The 25,435-nt window shown below is 37.8% G+C and overlaps 3 protein-coding genes across 7 annotated transcripts; all 3 read left to right on the top strand.

Moving 5' to 3' along the window:
• Positions 1–200: 200 nt before the first annotated feature.
• On the top strand, positions 201–2,931 carry LOC140883427 (CBS domain-containing protein CBSX3, mitochondrial-like). Of its 4 annotated transcripts, none has more exons than XM_073289879.1 (6): positions 201–336; positions 1,305–1,571; positions 1,715–1,796; positions 2,260–2,333; positions 2,432–2,492; positions 2,622–2,931. In XM_073289879.1, the coding sequence occupies exons 2-6, from the start codon at positions 1,314–1,316 to the stop codon at positions 2,762–2,764; spliced, it is 618 nt and encodes a 205-aa protein (XP_073145980.1). In that variant the 5' UTR covers positions 201–336; positions 1,305–1,313; the 3' UTR covers positions 2,765–2,931. The 4 variants fall into 4 exon arrangements, with proteins under 4 accessions (XP_073145980.1, XP_073145983.1, XP_073145981.1 ...); XM_073289882.1 differs by having other exon boundaries at positions 247–336; positions 1,309–1,571; XM_073289880.1 differs by lacking the exon at positions 201–336 and adding an exon at positions 360–454.
• Positions 2,932–4,235: 1,304 nt separating this feature from the next.
• LOC140880043 (phospholipase SGR2-like) lies at positions 4,236–25,151 on the top strand. Of its 2 annotated transcripts, none has more exons than XR_012149577.1 (21): positions 4,236–5,029; positions 6,226–6,326; positions 6,458–6,649; positions 9,206–9,361; positions 10,121–10,192; positions 10,274–10,426; positions 11,125–11,175; positions 12,770–12,940; positions 19,519–19,668; positions 20,489–20,554; positions 20,663–21,196; positions 21,270–21,324; positions 21,420–21,550; positions 22,282–22,354; positions 22,700–22,802; positions 22,888–22,981; positions 23,095–23,157; positions 23,952–24,000; positions 24,102–24,219; positions 24,372–24,418; positions 24,542–24,634. XR_012149577.1 is itself a non-coding variant. In XM_073284097.1 (21 exons), exons 1-21 carry the CDS (start codon positions 4,825–4,827, stop codon positions 24,768–24,770), a joined length of 2,799 nt encoding a protein of 932 aa, XP_073140198.1. In that variant the 5' UTR covers positions 4,236–4,824; the 3' UTR covers positions 24,771–25,151. The 2 variants fall into 2 exon arrangements, 1 of the variants encoding a protein (XP_073140198.1); XM_073284097.1 differs by having other exon boundaries at positions 24,116–24,219; positions 24,542–25,151.
• On the top strand, positions 12,964–15,045 carry LOC140882495 (uncharacterized). The gene has a single exon (XM_073288541.1). It carries the CDS (start codon positions 14,128–14,130, stop codon positions 15,043–15,045), a length of 918 nt encoding a protein of 305 aa, XP_073144642.1. The 5' UTR covers positions 12,964–14,127.
• Positions 25,152–25,435: the final 284 nt, after the last annotated feature.

The raw sequence follows: 25,435 nt of genomic DNA, 5'->3' as shown, positions 1-25,435 counted from the left end.
TGTTTCTAAGGCCTAGATTATTATATATATAATGAGAACCACAGAGGAATCCAAGAATAAAAGAATCTTATCATGTTTGATTGATGCACACAAAATAAAAAAGGAAACAAATGGGCTGCTCAAGGGTCGTGATCAAATCATGGGAAAAGGAAATGCCTTTACTAACTGTATTCTGATACTGACTTTAAGGTTGCCACTTCTCACTACATATTTATCCTAAATAAATATTACTATATATATATTCTATAAGGAGGGTTACATTTCTTGGGACTTTTACTGCAACTTAATTTACTCAGCTAGTAAATTATTAAGGTGACTCCACTTTCAACGAGTGAGGTACTGATCATCCCTTGCGCAAATCTTTTCTATATTCTTCGTCTATGTGTTTAATTGTGTGTGTGTGATATATATATCTGTGAAGGGATTGCTTGTTTTGGCGATTCTTGAAAATCTGGTTGTTCTTTTTAATGAAAAAGCAGTGTTTCTTTTGTAGGATTCTTCAATCTTGAGAGAATATATGCATTGATAATCTTATGCTGAGATATGACATAGGTTGAGAAATTTGATGTTGAAATGGCTTGATCATAAATGTGGTCATTGTTTCAGATCATTCTTCTAGTTTATATGGATAGAAATTAGTCACGTTGTTTTTAAATATGTCCCCAAAAACATACACTGATCAAGATTCAAGATACAGATGAAGAATGATGACGGCCACTCGGCCAGTTTCATCGGCTAGCTGTTGCGATAATGGTCGCCGAAAAAGTTTCTTTTTCTATGAACAATTTGTGGGAAGCTCGTGAACAAACTTAATTAAAGAATGGAGTTTGGATAGTTTTCTGTCTTCTATAATTTCATACCACCAACAGAGCATTACCTTCGTCAGATTGCTTTAGAACTGGTCTTGGATACAAAAGCCTAGACTCACTGAAACTATTTGTTGCTGATATATATGTATGTGCATATTATAGTCAAATATTTAGCTGAACCTCTTTTATGTCATCGAAGTTATGTACTGTTGTTGTTAACGAATTGTAGGATTTAAGGACAGCATCACTTAGAGGGGAAGACCAAAGGCGTCTATAATGCGAATTCGTTTCTGTCGTAATATGAAACTTTTAATTTTAAGATTGCTTGGCTTCTCTTAGAACGTTTCTAGTTAGGACTTGGTCATGGCTTTATATCACTATGATACGCAGAACTAACCAGACCAGAAATCTTAGAATATGTTTTGTCTGATAACTGATATGCCAGATTATAGCAACATGGAGCTGTACTAATAATCTATTCTTTGTTTATTATAGCTAGGAACAATGCAAGGAGGAATTCAAGCTATCTTTTCTCATGGGAATGTGCTCAAGAATGCTGTTCTGAGGCATGTGCGTTTAGTGCCTCCTGCCATGCGGCCTCTTATGTTAACACGCCACGAATCAGCCTCGGCTGCTCGAATGGAAGAGCATGGGTTCGAAAGCACCACGATCTCCGATATTCTGAAGGGTAAAGGAAAAAGCGCGGATGGGTCCTGGCTTTGGTGCACGACTGATGACACCGTGTATGATGCTGTTAAATCGGTGAGAGTGTCGTGATTTGCCATTCTTGTATCAGTTAACTTTGCTTATTAATTTCTGCGGCTCCTCCTCGTATATTTTTTGTCATGTTATCGGTCGAATTTATTGTGAAAATGACTGAATATCGCTAAGCTAGTCCACTACAGATGACACAGCACAATGTTGGAGCTTTGGTGGTTGTTCAACCAGGAGAAGAGAAGTCAATTGCCGGAATCATCACAGAAAGAGGTATACACATACATTTCTGTAGTATTGGTACAAAATACCAAGGTTTCCTCGATCGGTGGATGAGGCATTTCTCAAGATTCAAGCAGAGACTCGATCACCTCCCCAAAAATAATTTAAAGAAATATTTTTATATCTAATTCTTTTTTTTTATCCCAAAAATGTAAGTTTGACCCCTAAAAGTACTCTGATTTCTGAGACCATTATTGGGTTTGAGGGACCTCTAAGTTTCTTGTAGTTGTCTAATTTCATATGCTTTTGTATTCTCTGTTCTAGTCTTTGTTATTTGCATGCCATTTATTGCTAAAGTAGATGGAAAAAGGAAATGAAAGCATGGTACGTATGGCAGATTCCTCTGGTTTGGAATTCTACATTGACAATATCATCTAGCTAGATTTCTTCAAAGAACATGAATCTAGCATGGTCATTTTTTTTTATCATATACTTTTTTCTACTTTGGATTCAGATTATCTGAGGAAAATCATCGTACAAGGACGTTCATCCAAGTCGACAAAGGTTGGGGACATTATGACCGAAGAGGTATAGTATACTCCAACGTCGATCGAAAACGAGCCTCATCCAAAGATTAGAAACACATTCCTCAAGTCTCATGATATATATATGTCGATTGCATGCAGAACAATCTCATAACGGTAACGCCAGACACCAAAGTGCTGAAAGCAATGCAACTCATGACAGGTAATTAACTTGTTCACCTACATGCTATCGTGTTACAAAATCAAGAAAATGCAGATTCAGATCACATGAATGGTTCTTGAAGTAAATTAAGCTTCTGATTTACAAATGAAATTCATTCTTGATTGGCAGATAACCGTATCAGGCACATTCCTGTGATCAATGACTCGGGAATGATAGGCATGGTGTCCATCGGAGACGTGGTGCGCGCTGTAGTGAGCGAGCATCGGGAAGAACTGAATCGCTTGAATGAGTTTATACAGGGAGGATACTAGCTAGCTAGGGAGCTAGGAACCAAGATGAAGATGATAAAATAAAATAACTTCTTAGTATTGTAAATGTGTCTGATGCTGCTGGCTTTGTCTCGAGAATGTTTGGAATTTTAAATTTGGATAAAGATGGGATCTAAAAAACTGTTTCAGTAATAAGATGCATGCTTATATGTTGGGAATGATCACTGTGGCTCAAAATCAGCAACAAACAACCAAATATGAACTTGTAGTTCTAGATGAAAAGAAAAGAAAAATATTATATGTATACTAAGGTTACACACGGTTATGTATTTTCTTTGAAATCATAAAACTATATTAATCAAAAAATGATTTTCCAGTAGTGTATTTGAGATAATTTTATAATTTCAAAAATAACGTATATTTTTTATTGTATGTGTTGCATAACTCTCTTCAAAACATTTTTTTTTCTCATTTTATATGGAGTTTGTGTAGACATTTGGTCATACATTACCGTTGAAATTACAAAATTATCTCGCGTGCACTAATGGAAAAATCTCTTCATTAAGATAGTTTAATTTGTAACTTCAAAAACATCGTCTAATCAAGTGTATAATCGAATGTGTATATATATAACATGTTTTATGTATATATTTAACCCTATTTGTATTTTCTCGAAGTTTATTAGAATGTATGTATCTCACTTCTAAAATATTTTCGTAAGTTAAACTCTAGAAAACTAGTTTTAAAAATATTGATTTCGAAAATGATAGAGGATAGGAAGATGGGATGCCTCATTGAAAGGGAAAGAGAAAAATAATGAAGAGTGGCAAGTATTTCAAATAAAGTACTGCGATTCTAAACACTAGTGAGCACACGTTGAACTTGTGTAGTTTTTTTACAATAGAGTCATACCAAAGTTATAAAAAGTAATAAAGAAATAAACTGCAATATGAAATAATGGAATTAAAAAAATGAAAAGACAAAGGGACTAAATTATAATTTAAAATTATGTTTAAACAAAAAAAGAAAAAACGAGAGGATGACACCAAGTTTTGTCTCTATTATCCTTAAACTTAATACATAAATATAATATATAAATAGTAAGAGATATAAACAATCCGATTGAAAATCACCATTTTGATATTTGAAAACAACATCTACTAATTACCAAAATAACTTGAGTTTTATTCTTTAATATTTGTACTTGGAATCAACTAAAATTCGTGTTTACATTTTTTTAAAAGAAAAAAATCAATCTCTTGATCACTTTTATAAACATTCAAACCTCAAATAATACAACTATAATGATCTTTTCATCCTTACCATTTTATTATTATTATATTATTATTATAAAATAATATAATAATTATAATATGTGAACCTTATTTATTTTGTAATAGGGAGAAGCAAGCCTTTTCACAAATAATAATAATAATAATAATAATAGATAATAATAATAATAATAATTAAAATCCTAATGAGGCTATTGACTAACATTTGGAGATCGTTGCACCTGACATTCAACACCTGCTCCGCTCCGCATTATTGATATTTTTTTCCCTGTTTACAATTTGAAATTTTTCATTGGTTTCCTTCTTTTGGATTCGCCATTTGGGCCCGTAATCTTTCTTTGATTACGGCACGTTAATGCATCCTCACAGCATCATAGTTTGAGCATGCATTGAACTTCAATGCATGTCTTGAAAATCACCCCATTCTTGGAGTTTTGGTTTAATGATTTATGATTGCTGCTCCATCTTCTTCATTAAATTACCGTAATTGAGACGATTTCCTCCAGTTTCACGGATTGAAGTTGGGGGGAATAGCGTGATTCGTACCGGTTTGGTCTAAAATCCGAATTTCGTTGAGTTGCGTGAGGAAAAAAACAAGAGGAAAAGTGATGGATCCCGTTTGGTGTTTTTGCTAATTGTCCCCTTTGTTGTTGATTATTTTCTTGGTATATATTGAGTCAGCAGGAAAAGGTGCGTGCTTGGGAAGGAATTTTGGGGAAAGCGACGGAAGCCCCAACATTGCTGTAGTACCTTTTTTTCTTTTCTTGATGGTGAAAACTATGATAAATTTGATTATTTTGAGGTGAAATAATGCAACTTAATATGGGGCCTGGTGCTGGGGAGGTTGATGAGACCTCGCCGGACATGTTAAAGAACACGCCATCTAATATAAGGAGATTGGCTAATGAGATTGATCAATGTGAAGGCAGGCAGAAATACCTTGCTCGCACTAACAGTCCCTCAGATGGTGGTGATGTTCGGTGGTACTTCTGCAAGATCCCTTTGGCAGTAAATGGTCAGACCCTATTCATTGAAGGAATTTCTTCTTGGTTTATCGGGAAATATACCTCAGAACTGTATTGTGTTTGAATCGTTTTAATCTTCATTATTGATAGTTTTATTCCTTTCATTTACTTGCTATCCACAAAGGTTGCTTGTGAGATTTTAATATTGAGTTGAAGCATGCTAATTTGTGGCCATAGACTTGGGGATTGTGTACTGTATAGTCAGATGTTATTTTCCCACGGTTAGCTGATCAAATGACAGATATCAAACTTATAATTACTCTTATGTGAACTTCTTGTGATCCTGTGGAGATGAAAAGAATTGAAGGAGATGTGAGGGACTTAAAGCAGATGGTATCTGTTTCTGATTGATTATGTCATGATTGCCACAGAGATCTTCATTTATGGAGATCCTATGATGTAAAGAGAATTTCTTCTTGTAACAAACAATCAATTTAAATAGTGGTAGGTTGGCTAAACTAATAATTAAGTTGGGAATGGCAGACATTAGCATCTGACGTGTAGGAACTACATTGAATCAACTTTTTAGGCTGATTTCATACACAATAAATTATTATCTTCTTAAAAGCAAAGAAGAAAGAATGAAGCATGTAGACTATATAAATCAAGAGCTTTGATCAATTAATCTAGAGTCAGCCCATGAGTTAGGAAGGCAAAAATTCATGAGTTGGAGGCTATTTTTGCCTGAAATATTGGAGGGAGCAAAAGGAGTAGATTCTGAAAGTGTGATTTTATCAGTGAGCGTTAGGAGCAAGGTCTACTTTAATCAATTGAAAAAGGACCTTCCATGGTTATTGTTTCATGCTTGTAGCACACATTTGAATGAGTGAGCAGTTAAGAAATTTTAAGCTTGTCGCTTGCTGTTTATGCTTTACATGGGACAAGGATACTATGAAGTGCTCTCTGAACTTGCCAGATTCTTTAGAAAGAGGTAGCTTTGGTATTTTAAATAAATTGCGTGTTATGCTACGAATTGTGGGTCCTGAGGCAACTCCTGCTTTGATGGTTTTACTCAGGAGGAACTTTTTATTAGATCAACAGCCTCGAGCTTCCAATCTAAACTACTTATGACCATTATCCATATACTTAATTTTATTGATATAATGAGAATCATATGATAAAATTAACGCATGCTTTGGATGTGTGGTATAACATTAGGTGTAATATGTATTGCTTTCCGTGGCAGAGCTTGCTGCATCAATTCCTCGAACAGAAATTGTGGGAAAAGGTGATTATTTTCGATTTGGTATGAGGGATTCTCTTGCAGTAGAGGCATCTTTTTTGCAGGTCATGCGATTTACCTTATTTTAATTTGGTTTTGCATGGAAAAATATTGTGTATTCAAAGAATATACAAAATAAATCATTATTTATAACACACTTGTTAAATTACTGAGGTGCTCCTTTGCATTTTAACAGCGAGAGGAAGAGTTGCTTTCAAGTTGGTGGAAAGAATTTGCTGAGTGTAGTGAAGGTCCAAGGGGGCAGTCTAGTATTGTTTCCCGGTCAAATACACAGATGAAACATTTGTCATCAGAGAGTTCAAAATGGAAGCGGTATGCAACTGAAGAAGATAGAGTTGGTGTTCCTGTAAAGGGAGGTTTGTATGAGGTACTGTTTTCAGTAGTCCTCTTACAGTATTGCTGTTTAATGGTGGCTGGTAAAGTGAGAAATATGTGATGGTATATCCACCTTATTCTCGTCAATGTGACCAGTAGATTTTTAAAATTTCTGTTTTCATACTTGTGGATTAGGATGGGAATGTCGACTGGTGTTCTAAAACAAAGAGTAAATTCTGAAACAGCTTTTCACATTTAAATATGGAACTAGGCATATTATCCGTTTTTCTTCAATGTTCTTAGAATGGACGGGTTATTTCAAGGTTAAAAGATTTGATCAGTTTTATAAGCGTGCCTCTTTGAGGGAGATCTCAAATCTTAACTCTTGACTGACGAATAAGAATAACTGCAATCCTTCCTTTTTAGAAAATTAAGTATAACACTATTCTTTAAAGTTCTCCTATCAGGCATTTTAATGCAAACTATGGTTTGTTTTACTACCAACCGAACTTAAAACTGTGGAGAATAAAGTGAACGTGGCTGGAGAGCTAGGCTAGCATTAGACTACATTTAGTTTGGAAAATACTAAATAGTATTATAGTGCTCATTTTGATTCTTGCATTTGAACTTGCTACCGTTTTTCACATCTGCACATTAGGTTTCTATCCTCGTTACTTTTTCCATTCATCGAATTCTCCAAGAAAAGGATGTGACTTTCATCTTGTATATTATGTTGCTATACATTGAAGGTTGTTATTAAAACATCAATCATGCACTTGTATCTACGATAAATTATTTAAGATAAGCGATCCTCAAGTGTTGTTTGCATATGCATATCCTATAGAATTTTTATATGAACAACGACTAAATCCTACATCATTGGAGGAATCTTGTAAATTAGTATTTTTGGTGAAAACTATGCAGACATTTCAGATGATTAAGGGATTCTGTATCCAGATTAAATCCATGGTCTTCGACTAGTTTTGTTTCTGAAAGTGATACCATCATGCCTTTGTCAAGGCACACAAGAAAATTGATAAAAATAGATCCCGCCAAAATATTTTTTTGCCTACACATATTTTGATTAGATGTGGATATGTTGGTTGTCGAGTGAAAAATAATATAACATTTGCTGACATCACTAGCGTGGTATATCAAATTAACTTGTGTTTGATTTTGCTGCAAATAATTTGGTATGAAGCCAATGTTATGTTCCCGAATTATGAATCGCACTATGGGGTGACTAATGGGTTGATTGTAAAGATTCGTAACATTTTAAAATTGAGGCATGTTAGAGAAAGTGGATGTAAACGAACCGAGCCAGCCTAACAGTATGAGGCTCGAGCTCGATTCAAGCTTTTATCATGAGGTTCGAGCTCGGCTCATTTTGAAGTTACTAAGCTCGTGAATAGCTTGAGTTCAGTTCGTTAATAGCTCGTTTATCAATGTTTAATAAGCTTGGCTAGAGCACGGCTCGTTGAGCAGACATGTTCTTGGGCTCGTTAAGCATATAATAGAACTCAAGTTTGAACTTGATTCAATCTCGTTAAAGACAGAATCGAGTTCGAGCATATAATGGAATATATCTCTATAAACTAATGCTAAACTAACATGTTCGCAAACAGTAAACGACCCGAGCTCGAGATTGCGAGACACATAAATGAACCAAGCTCGAGTTCGAGCATATAATGGAATATATCTCTATAAACTAACGCTAAACTAACATGTTCGCAAACAGTAAACGACCCGAGCTCGAGTTCGAGCTTGCGAGACACATACCAAGCTCAAGCTCTAGCTCTAGCTTGCGAGTCTATAAATGAGCATGTTCGCGAGCTCATGAGCCGAATATGGTTAGGCTCGAGCTTGATTTGATAAATTTGTCGAGCTCGAAATTAAGCCTGAGCTCGGCTCGGTAAGGTTAATTAATGATCTCAAACGAACGTCAAGCGGCTTGGTTTGTTTACATATTTAAGAAAACCTCTTGATCTCTTGGTTTTAATGCTCTTTAGGAGATAGCCTTAGATCTCATAAGACAAGATTGTGAATAATTTATTTGATATCCTTTATTGATTCAATCCTCCAATATATAGGAGGCTCCAATGTTTTAAAAGATATATGGATTCAAGCCTCCAAAATAAATATCACCATGACCATATCCTAAAAGATAACTATATCCTATCTCACAATCCTATTAGAACCATCGCATTCACTAAACTAAACTAGAATAAAATATAATAATTAAATAAAAGATATCAATCAGCTTATAATCATATTTTATTTGAATTTTCCATAGTCAAGTTTTCTTGGTTTTGGCCGAGGACCACATGACAGCCGCTCTTTTGATGAATTTTTAAGGTGCTTCTATTTGCCATCTATTCCTAACTGCCTACATTCAGTTCACTTTCCAGAAGAAATTTGCTTGCACTTCTTTCCTGTGCTTCAGAAATGTATTTCTCAACCGTTTTTCAAAAATTGATCGTGTCTGTTTTATTAAAACTCCCACCCAGTGATGTACTTTTCATCAATTATATTGAAATCTTTAGGAACTCCCACATCATGGATGCATTAGCTCTCTGTCAAAAACACATGATACCTCCTTGTTTTGCAGGTAGATTTGGCCAAGAGACATTGTTTTCCTGTTTACTGGAATGGTGAGAATCGGCGTGTGTTACGAGGTCACTGGTTTGCTCGTAAAGGTGGTCTTGACTGGCTTCCAATACGTGAAGATGTTTCTGAGCAACTGGAATATGCATATCGCAGCCAGGTTCCAAAATTCTATCTTTTGATTCTATCACTCGATTCTCCTCTTTGTTGTGCTTGCAACTACCTATTTCTTTCTTGTTCTCATGTTTCTTAACTCCAGGTGCATGATTATTGTCATTTAGAGTGTGTTTTGTTGCTGTGATGAGAGGAGGATAGATAAACACTGATCCATCATCACACATATGCTTCACATTTTCATTTCCTTAAATAAATCCATCAGCTGGTGTTCATAAATTGTATATTTTGTCGACAAAATATCTCACCAGATTGGTGAGTTGTTTTATGTTGGAGCTAGAATAGACTGAATTAATTGGTAAAAATTACTTGGATTCCGCTCATTTTATTCCTCATGCAATCGTTTGCAGATTTTGGAGGAATGAAATAACTGCTTGAGATGTTATTTTGAAAAATAGAAGAAATAAGAAATTATAATTGTGTAAATGCGATCTTACATTTACTCACACAAACCAAACAGTGGACTACTGTCTCATACAACTACTTAACTTGTTGCCAAACCTTTTATCTTTTGACTATATATCACTCTCTTATCTTACGAACCTAATAAAACACACCCTTAAACTAAGAGTCTTCATCTGTTTTTGTCCTTCTTTCGGGGATGATTTGCTAAGCCCTCAATCAACATATAATGAGGTTTTTCATTATTATTTTGTCATATTTTGGGTTTGGGCTTGAAGTCTTTGAATTAGGGTGTATTAATTGTCAAAAGACTAATACATGAAACTGGGTGCCATGTTTTCAGGTTTGGCATAGAAGGACCTTTCAACCATCAGGTCTCTTTGCCGCTCGTGTTGATTTACAAGGCTCAACCCCAGTAGGATCTTCTTCATTTATTGAAGGTTATTTTTCATGGTTATTAAATTGAAATGGTCTTTTACACACTCTTTGGTTGCAGGGGTTGCACGCCCTTTTCACCGGGGAAGATGGCACATGGGAATCTTGGCTAAATGTTGATGCTTCCGGGATTTCAAGTGTTGTAGGTTTTGGAGGGAACGGCATTAAACTAAGACGAGGATATGCTTCCCCTCAATCAAAAAAACCAACTCAAGTATTGATTTGCAGTTATATCTACTGTTTTATGTATAAATGTCATTTCTATGCGAACTAGAGAACTTAGTGTAAGTGTACATTATTGAAGCATTTTATTCCCACGACCATCTATACTATTTGTGATTACTTAATGTTATATGATGATCTAAACTACATCTTATTAGTTGACATGTGCCAGTGCTGTAATACAAAATTGTCAAAGTTGAGATATATTTGATATCGATATTTTATGTTTATTCATTTATATATTCTTTCTGAACTACAAGTTTGCAATATTTGCATTGGATATTTATAAAATGAAAACTAAAAAAAAATGTGAAAGGGCCTGAGTGTTTTCTCCTATCAAAATAGAGGCATTGGAAAGAGGTGTTGGACTTTTTGTGGGTTTCTTTGACTACGCCGGCTTCTTGTCAAATATGAGATATTTGATATTGATATTTTATGTGTATAAATTTATATATTATTTATGAACTACAAGTTTGCAACATTTGCATTGGATCTTTTATAAAATGGAAACTAAAATTAATGCGAAAGTGCCTGAGTTTTTTCTCCGGTTGGAAAGAGGTGTTGGAATTTTCGTGGATATATTTGACTGTGTCTGCTTTTTTTCTCACTTTCAAAACAATCAAATGTTTCTTTCTAAAAATCCACAATAGAATTTTTCATCTCTTCATGCAATTTTCTTCCATGTTTCAGGATGAATTACGTCAACAAAAAGAGGAGGAAATGGACGATTACTGTTCGCAGGTATCCCAAACAATGTTGAGTAGTTATAAAGTTTCTATTGAATTGAGTCAGATCCTTCTTTGGTATGATCTGACATGTTTGGATAGTTCTGATGTATATTCAATTAGGTAAATGATTTTCGTGGACTAGGTAACTAAAGTCTAGTGACATGAGTTATTGGTTCCCATCCTACACTGAATTCTTAATTAATGTTAGATGTCTCACATCGGCGGAATTAAGTACTTGAGAGTCGTACGTATGAACTTAGACAATCCTCCCTCTTGAGTTAGCTTTTGGGGTGAAGTTAGGCCTAAGTCCATGATCTTAACACTCCATGTTATATGTCCCACATCGGCAGTAGCTTTTGTGATGTAATTAGGCCCAAGTCCATGGTCTTAACACGGTATCAGAGTTCAAACCGTTATTTGTTGGACTGCTCTTATGGGCCATCCGCTAATGTCTTGTAAACTTCACGCTAAGATGTTCATTCCTGGGCGTGAGGTGAATGTGCTAGGGTCTCACGTTGGCTGGATTAAGTTCTTGGGAGTTGTATATATGAACTTGGACAATTCTCACCCCTTGAGCTAGCTCTTGGGGTGGAATTAAGTCCAAATCCATGATTATTAGAGCTCAGATCCACCATTATTTGTTGAACTGCCTTTATGGACTACCGGCTAATGTCTTGTAAACTTTACGCTAAAATTGTTCATTCATAGGCGTGACGTCTCATGGACTGGATTAAGTTATTGGGAAATGTATATTTGGATTTGGACAATTCTTCTCTTTTAAGCTAGCTTTTGGGGTGGAGTTAGACACAAGTTCATGATCTTAACGGTTATCATGGTGAATAAGGGAATTGATTTACGTGGCACTTCTTATATGATGCATTTTGTGTTCTAGAAACTCTTGTTGTCACTGTGAAATAGCAGTCGATAAATTATCTTTGAATTTGACTCGTTGATCTTTTACCTTGATGTGTCGTCTTAGATCGAAAGACGTTAAGAGAGTAATTTGGTAGGTTTCTCATCATATATATATCCTAAAGTTTTAGTTTTTTTTTGTTTTTCATGACATGGCTCTCTCATTCTCAGGATTCTTTTACAACGATAGTCAGATGGCAAGGATTTCTGATAATATTTGCTTCAGTTAAAAAACTTGGTCATAAATGAGAAATAATGTGTATTGTGTATCTTGTTTGTCCTTGTGAATATCTTGTTTTTTTTACATGGTGGATCTGTTTTCAAAATGTTCAAAGATGAAGATGCTGATAAAAATAGTTAAATGTCTATCAAGTATCAAATCATTGGGTCATATTATTTTTTTTGGTATGTGGTGCTACTTGTGACTTGTCAGTCTGCTCATGAGAGTTTCTGAAATGAAGTTTTTTTTTACTTTATGGTTCTTTAAGAGGAGATTTGAATCTAAATTTATTGGAGCTTTTGACTTTGATGTCTATTGCTCTATTTTCTGAAGCTTGATAAAAATACTTGTATGTTCTGATTTCAACTGGCAGCTATCTGGCCTTCCTGTTTTCTGTTCTCTAAGTGATGATGATAAAATTTCAGAGGTAGAACCAGCCAAATTACGAGTAGTTAATTTCCTTCTTTTGCTGTAGGTCCCTGTTCAACATTTAGTATTTGTGATTCATGGTATTGGCCAAAGGTTGGAGAAGTCTAATTTGGTGGATGATGTTGCAACTCATCGACAAGTAACGGAAAAGCTCGCCGAAAGACACCTAACTTCTCACCAACGTGGCACCCAAAGAGTCATTTTTATACCATGCCAGGTCTTGTTCACTCAATAGCATTGTGAAGTTATTTTGGCCTTTTTCTGTTTTGGGGATTGGTGTGTGTCCTATGGTTCTTTCATTTGTCCTCCTTTAATGTAAGACAAGTTTTTTGTATGGATTCCCAGAACCAATCACAGAAGAATGACAGCCGAGGTTTCATGATGCCAATAGCTCAAAAACTACAGAAACTTTATTATGAAATTCTCAGAGTATGGTAAATGATGGGTAATGGGCACCTACGTGAGCACCGGCTGATGTGACACATCAGCTGGTGCTCACATAGGTGGCCACGGTGGGTGCCCAGGAGAAAGCAACAGTCTTTATAAACTTCAATGTCAGAGCTTCCTGAATCCATAATTAAGAAACCTAGTTGTTTATAACTAAAAATAAGTATTTCGGGGAGACAAATGGTTGTATTTACCCGAGTTATGAATATTTTTTATTCCATTAATATTTCCTGATTTCTCGGCTTGGACCACATATCTTATTTACTCTTTGATCGTATCATTTTATGAAATCATTGGAACAGTTATTGGATATCAATAAAAAAATAATAGTGGCCACTTGAATAAGGTATTGTCTGGCATGAGGTAAACCTAATAACTTTGTGGTGAAAATTCTTGCTTGGCAGTCTATTGGTGTTGATCCCAAGTAGCAAAAAAAATTTTAGTTAAAAATGTAATCTCTTTTGGTAAAATTCTCTACCATTAGTTGTATTGGTTTTTGAGAAGTTTTGTCATTTATAAGGTTTTCTCGTACATGACTTTTCTGGCTATATATTGCGGATGGATTTTCTAATCGAAGAACCTTTTAAAGGTAGGTTTGGGTTTGTTATGAACCCAAATACAATGATGGAAAATAGAGAGACAGCAGGCCCAGAGATTTCAGGCCCAGAAAGACCAAGTGGAAAGGACAATTGGAAGCCCAAGATTGTTAATGTATATGTTAGGAGATCCAAGGGAAATACACGTGAAGGGGGTGGGGTTATATAACAGAAATGAAGTGTATGGGGGGAAGTCAGTTAGAGATTTTACACGTGAAGAGTGACTAGCACTTAGCTAGGGAGATAGTATTGTAACAGAGATTTTACTCTGGGTTTTATTCATTGTAATACACTTGTGTTCTTCGTGTTAATCTTTCATTTTCTGAAGAACACAACATTGGTCCGACCTGCCGGATAAAAGATGACGAGTACTCGCGCTGAAGCTAAATTCGAAGCTATGGAGAAGTCGGTGAGTGGGTTGCAGGAGAATATGTTGCAGGTACAGGGTAGATTGGAGAAGATTGATCGAACTCTCGAAGGTTTTGGGGACTTGAGAGTTTTGATAGAGCAGATGATTAAAGCGCAGGGTGGGGAGCATATCAACACCATACGAGTTGAGGATATGCAGGAGAAAGGGGAGAGTGCCACAGGAGTTGGTGGTAATAGCAAGGATGATATGGTGGAAGAGATGAAGGCGGCGCTGAAGAAGATTGAATTACCGATGTTTGAGGGCGAAGATCCCATGGGCTGGTTGGGGAAGATGGAGCAATACTTTGAGGTTCATGATACGCCTCGGGAGTGTAAGCTCAAGTTGGCTTATATATGTATGCAAGGACCCACGGTGCACTGGTACCGCTGGATGAAAGCAAAGATTCCAACTATGACCTGGGATAGGCTGGCGGAAGAGCTCCTCAAACGATATGGAGGAATTGAGGCGAATCCATATGAGTTGATCGCTTCCTTGCAACAAGGGGAATTGCCGATCGGGACTTACATCGAGAAATTCGAAAGGCTGGTGGCACAGGTGGGATATATCCACGAAGATCAGTGTCTTGGTTACTTCATGAGTGGATTGAGGGAGGAGATACGGCGGCGCATGATTGTCCATAATCCTCGGACGGTGGATCGCGCCATGATGTTAGCAAGAGGATTGGAGATGGAACTGTATGGGGCGGTGTTGGATCGGGGAAAACACGGAAGTGGGTTCGGAGTGGGCCCGGAGCGTAGGTCTTTTCAAGATTGGGTTGGGCTTCTCAGGCCCAATCCCATGACTGAGAACGCAGTAAGCTCTATAGTTCATTTTCTGGGAGTGCTAAAGCCCCGAGTCCAGGAGACGTAGCCACGCGTAAACCCTTCGTCCAAACACCGATGGGAGGAGGGTCGCGAGCTACATATGGCGGAAGTGGGGGCACTGATCGGAGCGGTAACGTGGCTAGGGGCCCGCCACTTAAAGCTCGTGATGGCAGGATCGTTTCTCACCAGGAGTTTCTTCATCGGCGTGAAAAGGGCCTTTGTTTTAAATGTGGCGAGCCTTATCACCCGATGCATATCTGCGCCAACAAGAGTTTGAGAGTCACTATTCTGGCCGAGGAGGAAGAAGAAGGTACTGATGGTGAGTCGGGCGTTGGAACGGGAGAGGAGGAGTCACCGCCGTTGGGGGAAGATGGGCTGTGGGCTGGAACGCCGAAAGTGGAATATAACACATTGGAATTGCCTTTGTATTCCGTCACTGGCATTGACCAACCTCAGACACTGAAGATGAGAGCGAGAATATCGGGGCGTGAAGTGGTCGCGATGGTGGATAGTGGAGCGAGCCATAATTTTGTCTCACGGGAGCTGATTGCGGAGTTGGGATTAGAGGTGGATACGGGGGTGCGTTTCGCTGTTTGCCTAGGAGATGGGGGTCGCATCACTTGCCAGGGCGTGTGCAAGAAACTGTGTGTGGAGTTGGACCAGTGCAATGTAACGATTGAGGGTTATTTGTTTGATTTGGGTGGAATTGACTTGATTTTAGGGGTTGATTGGTTACGCACTTTGGGAGATATCATGTTGAATTGGAAAAAAATGCAGATGCAATTTAGTTGGGAAGGACGTACGGTGGTGCTACACGGCGACCCAACACTCAACCGATCAGTGGTATCTCTCAAATCTATTGTCAAGTCCGTCGCACTAGAATTTTGTGGGGCAGTAGTACTGAAATGGCAAGGGGATACGGATGGAACACACTCGAACATCACACCAACGGCTAACAAAGATCTTCAACGCATTCTTGCGGCACATGCAGGGGTCTTTCATGAACCCCAGGACTTACCTCCCAAGCGTAGCCATGACCATGCAATTGTAATCAAGGAAGGTTGTGGACCGGTGTCGGTTCGACCTTATAGATATGCTCACCAGCAGAAAGATGAAATTGAGCGTATGGTAGGAGATATGTTGACGTCCGGGGTGATTCAGCCAAGTAATAGTCCGTATTCGAGCCCTGTTATCCTAGTCAAGAAGAAGGATGGTAGCTGGCGTTTCTGTGTCGATTACAGAGCATTGAATGAAATTTCTGTTGCCGATAAATACCCGATTCCTGTGATTGAAAAGCTATTTGATGAGTTACATGGGGCGCGGCATTTTTCCAAGCTGGACCTTAAATCGGGCTATCATCAAATCAGGGTTCAAGCGAAAGATGTACCAAAAACAGCGTTTCGAACACATGAGGGCCACTACGAGTTTTTGGTCATGCCTTTTGGGCTAAAAAATGCCCCTGCCACATTCCAAGCGACGATGAATGAGGTATTCCGACCCTATTTGCGAAAGTTTGTTCTGGTATTTTTTGATGATATTTTAATATATAGTAGAGATTGGAATGAGCATTTGGTGCATGTGGAAGTGGTACTGGGAGTGTTGAAGGTACATGCACTGGTTTTGAATAAAAAAAAATGTCACTTCGGACTGGATCAGGTGGGATATTTAGGGCACATCATCTCGGGTCAGGGGGTTCAGGTGGATCCGGAGAAAATAGTGAGTGTACGTAACTGGCCAACGCCTCTGAATTTAAAGGCCTTGCGCGGGTTCCTTGGATTGACAGGGTATTACCGAAAATTTATTCGGGATTATGGGAAGATAGCACGACCACTCACTGATTTATTAAAGAAGAATAGTTTTGTTTGGAATACTCAAGCAGAGAGGGCGTTTGAGGAATTGAAGTTAGCCCTTAGCACAGCTCCAGTTCTACGCATGCCAGATTTTTGCCAAGAGTTTGTGGTGGAATGCGATGCGTCGGGTCGGGGAGTTGAGGCTGTTCTGATTCAGGAAGGCAAGCCTATTGCTTATTACAGCAAAGCGTTGGCAGATAAGGCTTTAACTAAATCTGCGTATGAGAGGGAACTCATGGCTTTGGTATTGGCGATTCAGCACTGGCGTCACTATCTGTTGGGCCGCAAATTTGTGGTGGTTACTGATCATAAGCCATTACGGAGCCTATTACAGCAAAGGATTACAACTCCGGATCAACAATATTGGTTGGCCAAACTACTTGGGTATGAGTTTGAGATTAAACACAAGGCTGGAACTGAGAATGGGGCAGCAGATGCGCTGTCTCGGCGAGACGAATTTGGCATACTTGCTGCACTCACAAAAGTGGAATGGGTGGAAATAGAAGAGCTTAAAAAAGCAGTCAGGATGGATCAAGAATTGAGGGACATTATCGACAAAGTACAGTTGGGCGACAATGGCAGCAGACATTATTCCATGATCAATGATTGTCTCCTGCATCGAGGCCAATTAGTGTTTCCTCGGAGCTCACTGTGGGTTCCCAAACTGTTGCAAGAATTCCATGCCACTCCAGTAGGTGGTCATTCGGGGGCTCTCCGAACTTACAAGCGTGTGGCAAACAATTTTTTCTGGAAGGGCATGAGGCATGATGTGAACAAGTTCGTCGCAGCATGTGACGTTTGCCAGAAAAATAAATACGACGCTACCTCACCTGCTGGGTTGTTGCAACCTCTGGGTATCCCAGAAGTGATTTGGGAGGATTTGGCCATGGATTTTATTACGGGTCTTCCCAAGTCAAGAGGGTACGATGTCATTTTCGTAGTGGTCGACAGATTGTCTAAATACGGACATTTTTTGTTGCTAAAACATCCCTACACAGCTAGTACGGTGGCTGACATCTTCACTAAAAATGTGGTGAAGCTCCACGGAGTGCCAAAAATGATTGTAAGTGACAGAGATCCAGTATTCATGAGTTTCTTTTGGTCAGAACTTTTTCGCTTACAAGGAACTCAACTGAAAATGAGTTCAGCATACCACCCTGAAACAGATGGTCAAAGTGAAGCGTTGAATAAGTCTGTTGAGACCTATCTGCGCTGTTTTTGTTCGGAGCAACCAAAGAACTGGGCACAGTGGCTGCATTGGGCAGAATTCTGGTATAATACATCCTACCAGACTTCTGCGGGGTTGAGTCCTTTCGAAGTGGTTTACGGGCGCAAACCACCTGCTGTAATTCGCTACCTCCCTGGGGAGACGGTGGTAGCTGCTGTATCACAGGCATTATGGGACAGAGATGAACTCCTAAGGCAACTTCAATTTAATCTTGAGAGAGCTCAACAACACATGTCAAAATATGCAAATCGGCATCGAAAGGAGGTTCATTTTCAGGTGGGTGATATGGTTTATTTGAAATTGCGGCCGCATCGTCAATCATCAGTTTGCACCAGAGTCTTTCAGAAGCTGGCTGCAAGGTTTTATGGTCCGTTTCGGATTCTCAAGAAGGTGGGCATGGTCGCATATCGCTTGCAGTTACCTGCAGGGTCTAAGGTTCACCCTGTCTTTCATGTTTCTAGCTTGAAGAAGGCAGTGGGAACAGACTTTCGGGAGGCCAGCTTGCCGCATGACTTAGATTCTGACTTGTCTATGACGTTTGAACCCGATTATGTGGTAGCACGGAGAATTAAGCTGATCAAAGGCGATCCCACCAAGCAATTACTGGTGAAGTGGAAAGGAAGATCGGAGGAGGACGCTACATGGGAAAGCTTCAATGATTTTGCCATCCAATTTCCAGATTTTCACCTTGAGGACAAGGCGAATTTTGAGGAGGCCAGAGATGTTATGAACCCAAATACAATGATGGAAAATAGAGAGACAGCAGGCCCAGAGATTTCAGGCCCAGAAAGACCAAGTGGAAAGGACAATTGGAAGCCCAAGATTGTTAATGTATATGTTAGGAGATCCAAGGGAAATACACGTGAAGGGGGTGGGGTTATATAACAGAAATGAAGTGTATGGGGGGAAGTCAGTTAGAGATTTTACACGTGAAGAGTGACTAGCACTTAGCTAGGGAGATAGTATTGTAACAGAGATTTTACTCTGGGTTTTATTCATTGTAATACACTTGTGTTCTTCGTGTTAATCTTTCATTTTCTGAAGAACACAACAGGGTTTTATTGAAACGTATTGGTTTCTTGAAATTACTGTTAGTCCGTTAGTGGTAGTTCTGCCATTTATGAGGTTTTCTCGTACATGACATTTCTGGCTATATACTGCGGATGGATTTTCTAATCAAAGAAGCTTTTAAATGTAGGTTTAGGTTTTACTGAAGCGCATTGGTTTCTGGAAATTATTGTTAGTCCCATACTGGTTATTTACTTCAGTTAAATTTTATTTGTTAACCGGCTACCTGATGAGTAACTAGTGGCGGGCTGCTGGCAGTGTATTTGCTGATGTTCTGTATTTTAAGTACTTGTGTTGCTTGTGATTTATCTTATGGTGTCTTTTCAACTCCATGATCATCGTGTGCTATTTTTTCTTTCTTCTCTTTTTCCAGTGGCGGAAGTGTTTAACGCTTGGTGGTGAAGCTTCAGTTGAAAAAATTACTTTAGATGGCGTCCGAGGGCTGCGAACGATGTTGAGTGCAACTGTTCATGATATATTATACTACATGAGCCCTGTTCATTGTCAGGACATTATTGACTCGGTACCCCCTCATTTAATCTCTTTTGTTTGTGTCACCTTGCAAGTCGTGAATGTCGCATATTTCTTTTCCTGTCTTGATTATATTCGTGTCTTAATTTGAAAGTCTTGTTCATCCTCTGAAGCCGTATCAGGATCTCATACTTGCAATCATATCGTATAAGGAGTTGTTATCTCTTATCTTTTTACGATTGTTTAATTATCATTGATCACTCATCAAGGTACTGTTTGATGATCATATGCCAACTTGAGCAAAAACCTAAAAAATGAGAGGTTTGCTATTTTAATTTTATATATATTTATTTTCTTTTAGCGTGTGAAGATTACTTTTTGAATACATGCTTGGAGAAATCATGGGAAGGTTACCTCATTTTGGCTCTTTTTCTGCATAAAACAAGGATTTGTCTTGATTTGATTCAGACATTAAGGGGGTGAGAGGAAACCAAAAGGTGGTAGATGATGAATTTGCATCCTCTTGTAAACAAGGAGATGAGTTTTGGCCAGGACTGTTCTACCGTAGGAGAGGGAGTGCCATAAACTAAAAAACCCGGTGCTCTGTGCTTTCCTAAATATCCCTGACCCACGCCCACGTCACCTTCATTCCCCTTATTCCCCTCCTTGGTACTTGACGATTTTAATCGTAAATAATTGATTTTCATGTTCTCTTTGAACTTGCAAGATAATGTTACATACCAAAAAGTCAAATTTTTTATTCCTTTTCATCTTTCAAATACCGTCTTATTCTTTTTATTTAATCGATGATATCTGTTAACAAATTTATCTAGGGCAATTGTTAATTTGTAAAGTATCTGCATCTTGTTCAGGTATCCAATCAACTTAATAGATTGTATATGAAGTTCTTAAAGAGGAATCCTGGTTATGATGGAAAGGTACCGAGGCAAGAAACAAACAAAGTTTCCAATTTAATATGAGCATGATAAGTTAACGTTAAATTTTTTGTTTAAACTGAATTGTCCAATGTTAAATCAACTTTGTAGGTTTCCCTGTATGGTCACTCTTTGGGAAGTGTTCTAGCTTATGATATCCTTTGTCATCAAGAAAAGTTGTATTCAAATTTCCCGATGGAGTGGATGTACAAAGAACGAAAAAATGAGGCAAATTGTTCTATCAGGAATAATATATCATCTGACTGTAATTTCACGTCAAATATGGGGGATGAGAGATCTGAGAATGTTGAAATTGAGAGCATTGTTTGCCATGTGGATAACCAAGATATTGTGGAAGAATCCATGCAGGGATCATGTATTCCGTCGGGACCTCCTGCGTTATCGGTTTCTGATGAATCAAATACCACCGATATTGACTACCAGAAAGCAAATGATCCCTTGCCGTCAGATGAAAATGCTGATGAATCTTTTGGCAATTCGAATCTCATGGGTTGCTATAAAAGTTATATGGTAGATGACCCTAATATCATGAGCAGTGAGGTTGTACTGTGTGACGGTGATAAAGATGATGAGGGTATCTTTGAAGATGATAAAGACGAGGCAGTTAAATCAATGAAGGAAGAGGTGGTTCCTTTAACTATTCTTTGAGCTTCTTGTTCTGGTATCCTGTTTGACATTCTACTCACTTGAGTTTCAGATTCGTTTGCTAAAGGAAAAAATCAAAAAAATTGAAGCTGAATGTGCTAATGATGGTACGGGCTGTGTGATTGAAGATGATGTAACACATTCTTTTTGGACTATAGTTGTGGAAGTTCTGATTGTTTAAATGTCTGTGTCTGATGTGAAGAGTTACCAGAGAATGCAAAAAAGACTATCGCGGCTGTAAGTCAGTCTGATTACAAGAGTGTTCAGCCAGAGCATGAAGATTCCTGGAAGAGTTACACCCCTCTAATAAGATACACAAAGTTAGAATTTGAGGTAAATTTCTTGTTTGCTATCTGGTGCTTGTTGAGCAGCTTGTATAAGCCGTCATACACTTATTATGATGGTTGATTTTATGAGTCACAGATTTGATATCCATGCCCATTAGCCAGTCGGAGGCACAAATTTGCATAGTAACCTACATAATGCACTTGATATGGAGCACTTAATTCATCATGCACGTGGGATTTTAGTCAGAAGTTATAATTGGTAAAAATGTAATTTAGAATCCAATGTGTCTTCAGGCATTAGGCCTCATCACTATTTGACAGTCTCCAGTAAATGGGATTTAGACATGGATCTCTTCGGTTGTTAGCACTTTACTTCACATAGTTATTTGTTTACCACAAGTCATCGGCTGCTAGCTCTGACATCTGTTATGGCCCCCCATTGGTCTCTAATCCTATTGGAGGCAAGAAAATTGAGCTGCTGAAACTTGAAAATGGGCTCTTATGCCACTTGCTCAAATGGGATATTCCATGGTCTCACAAAATTTCTTAGCCAAAACATTAATAAGTTGGTTCTTTCCATTTAAATTTCATTTGAAGTAGAGTATATCGCTCTAGTTTCTTGCGGATAAGCCACAACTTCTTGTCTTATATCTCTGTGACTAAACGATTTTGTTGTACACCCACATTGCATGTGTCTTTCTTAATTTCATATCACCATCATCTTTTGTTTTTGCAACTTATGCACAGCAGGCTTATACACGAGGATTTTTGTTTCAGGTTGACACATTTTTTGCTGTTGGGTCTCCTCTTGGAGTGTTTCTTTCCCTCCGCAATGTTCGCATTGGAATTGGTAATAGCTGAGACCTAATACTTGCATACCCCTATTTTAGTTTGTCATTTTTCTCATGTTTGAAGAGCTAGGAATTCTTGAAACTCTGGGAAGGAATCATTTCTTGCTTCAAAAATCAAAATAATTTCTTAGACTCCATTTGGTGTCAGAGAAAAGTAGTATGTAAGGGTGACATATGAGTTCTCTGGATTTTGTTCTGTAGATAGGCCTGTCTATTTATTAAAATTCTAGTAGAGAACTCCTTTTGAAGATGTTGTCTTAATTGCTCCTTAGTTTTTGTTCATTCTATTTATCAACTGAACACATAATTGTTGTCTAAGATACTTTCTGCTGTTTGGATTCTAGGCGAAGGGAAAGAATATTGGGGAGAGGAAAACATAAACGAGGAGATGCCAGCATGTCGGCGAATGTTTAACATCTTTCATCCTTATGATCCTGTGGCATATAGGTCCGTCTTGTACAGTTAAGAACAGATTATTCATGAATTAAATTCTTGATAGCATCAGATAAGTTAATTTCTTTTTTCCTTTCAGAATAGAACCACTGATCTGTAAAGAATTTATACACAAACGGGCAGTTATTATCCCTTACCACCGAGGTGGGAAGCGGCTGTATGTTGGGCTTCAGGTTGGTGCATTGGAAAATCCGAAATGGTTTATGCTCTGCATTCTCTCATTAGACCAAAAAAAGGTTGTGATAACTAATAATACCACTTTATGTACTGATACAATGTCACTCAGGAATTTAAGGAAGGATTGGCTTCACATTCCAAGGCTATGATGTATCACATGAGCGCTATTCAGGTAGGTAGATATGTCTATCGATGCTCCATTGTTGATTATGTCAGTTCTTTTCCTTTTGTCTTTTAGCCCCTCTTGAATGATGTGATCTTGGTAGAAACAAATCAAAATTCATTTTTTTCTTACTGATGTGTCACACACACACTGACACACGCATATATGTAGGTTACCATGTCAGTATCAGTATTATTCATATGGAGTAAAGGTTATAAATGTCTACCTGCTATCGATACTCGGGACTCCGAATATTTATACTCAGTTTACACTTGTAATTTCACTTTCGGATCTTACCCCAATGATGTTTAATTTACCTTGTTCAAATGGTTAACCATTTAGGATACATTAACCGGTTTTGTTTGTGTATATTCCTTTAAAACATTAAACATTGATATAAATTTTGAACATGTGAGAAACAGTTGGTGTTCAAATAATTGTGCGGTCTTCTGTTTTTGTGATAAATTAGAAATGGCATGGATGAGTAGAGCACGTACAAATTGTTGCTTTTTCGGACATAATTACTGTGATGAACATTCTCAAAGCTTATTTTGGATGGCATAACCTAATGGGTTCATTCTTTGACTTTATGAAATTATTGCTTGTAAAATTATCAACGTGCATGTGTGAGTATATAGGTAAGTGCAATTATACAAGCGGATTTGATTATTTTCTGTCTTTCTGTAGATTGTATTATGCTTAGCATAACTCCGGTTTTGTTTGTAAATAGTGAATAATTAATACATAAAGTAGACTTCACTGTTATATTACCTATTAGTCTTATCCTAAGATTTTTTGCTTAGGTTAAAGTGCTTACACTCTGTCAATCAAAAAATGAAAATGCCCATGATGGTAAGCATTGTTTCTTTTAACTATGGTTTCCATTCCTACATATTGTTTGATGTTATTCATGTAATATAGCCTGGAAGACTTTCATACACTGAAGAATTTAGAATATCTCATGCAGAGGAATATGAACATATCCAAGAAAAGGAAGAGAGGTCATATGGCTTGATTATGATGGAGAAGCTAACAGGGAGCGAAGATGGACAAATTGATCATGTTTTACAAGTATGTGCTCTTCCTTGCTTATAATATATTTAAAAGCAATTGTTGCATCTTTAGTAATGTTTTGTAATTTGCTGATTGTATCAGTCCAAGCTGTAGGTATGTTTTGTTATTTGCTGATGTTTTTATTTTCTCTTTGGCTTTTACTAATGCAGGATAAAACCTTTCGCCACCCATATGTATCGGCTATTGGGGCTCATACGTAAGCGCCACCTTCTCAATTCTAACATATCAAATATCATTTAGATTTTTGTTGGGTTCCGTGCTTTGGCAGCTTGTTGTACTGAGTGCTGAACTTTTACTTCAAATGATTATTTCTTCACAGAAACTATTGGAGAGATAACGATACCGTTCTTTTCATGTTAAAGCACTTATATCGTGATATACCAGATGAACCTTTCTTATCAAATGAGCAACACCCAAAAGACGAGAGTAACATGAAGGGCTGGTCTGATCCTAGGGAGTTGGCTGATGAAGAACTCCCGTTGACCTTTGGTGATGACATGCTGGTAAAAAATTTCTCCCGAAGAGCAAAGAAAATTATGAGAGACTGAACGGTATCACTTATTGAAGATACTTGCTGAAGTAACTAGTTTCTCGTCAGTAAATTCAGCTTTTGCCTAAGTTTGTAGCCAGTGTAAAAGGAAATTTATAGAACAGACAAGGAACAGTTGATGCGTGCCATACAAATGTCCGCTTGATCAGTCGAAATCAGCTGGATGAAGTATATATTTTGTTCTTTTGAAGTTTGACAGCAGAAAATGAAAAGTGGGATTCAGCATCAAAAACTTATAGTTGTTTGCCCAAAAAACACATTTAAGTGTTGTGAGGCAAAAAAAGAAAGAAAGTAAAGGGCAACATGCGGTTACACACACTGTTAATGATACTGCACCTTTCACTTTCTTCTCCTGAAGTGTATAATTGATTTTTATCAATGCCACTTTCATATCATGGTTATATGGCAGATTCTTATTATTACGTAGCTTTTATCTTTAAAGAGTACACAAGTAGACTACAATTCCTGGACAGGCTCAAATCTATTATTAAATCATCCAAACTCGAGACTGAGAATGGTTCGATTTCATCACATGAACGGAGTTGCCCAAGCTCAATTCACATTATTTACCTTATATTATTAAATTAATGTTATTATAACCCGAGTCTTTTCATCAGTAACTAGAGCTTGAACTATATGCACTCGAAACAATTATGAACAAAT

This window comes from Henckelia pumila, chromosome 2, assembly GCF_033568475.1.
Source record: "Henckelia pumila isolate YLH828 chromosome 2, ASM3356847v2, whole genome shotgun sequence".
NCBI lineage: Eukaryota > Viridiplantae > Streptophyta > Magnoliopsida > Lamiales > Gesneriaceae > Henckelia > Henckelia pumila.
The sequence above is the reverse complement of the archived record's forward strand: the minus strand, read 5'-3'. Positions and strand labels throughout refer to the sequence as shown.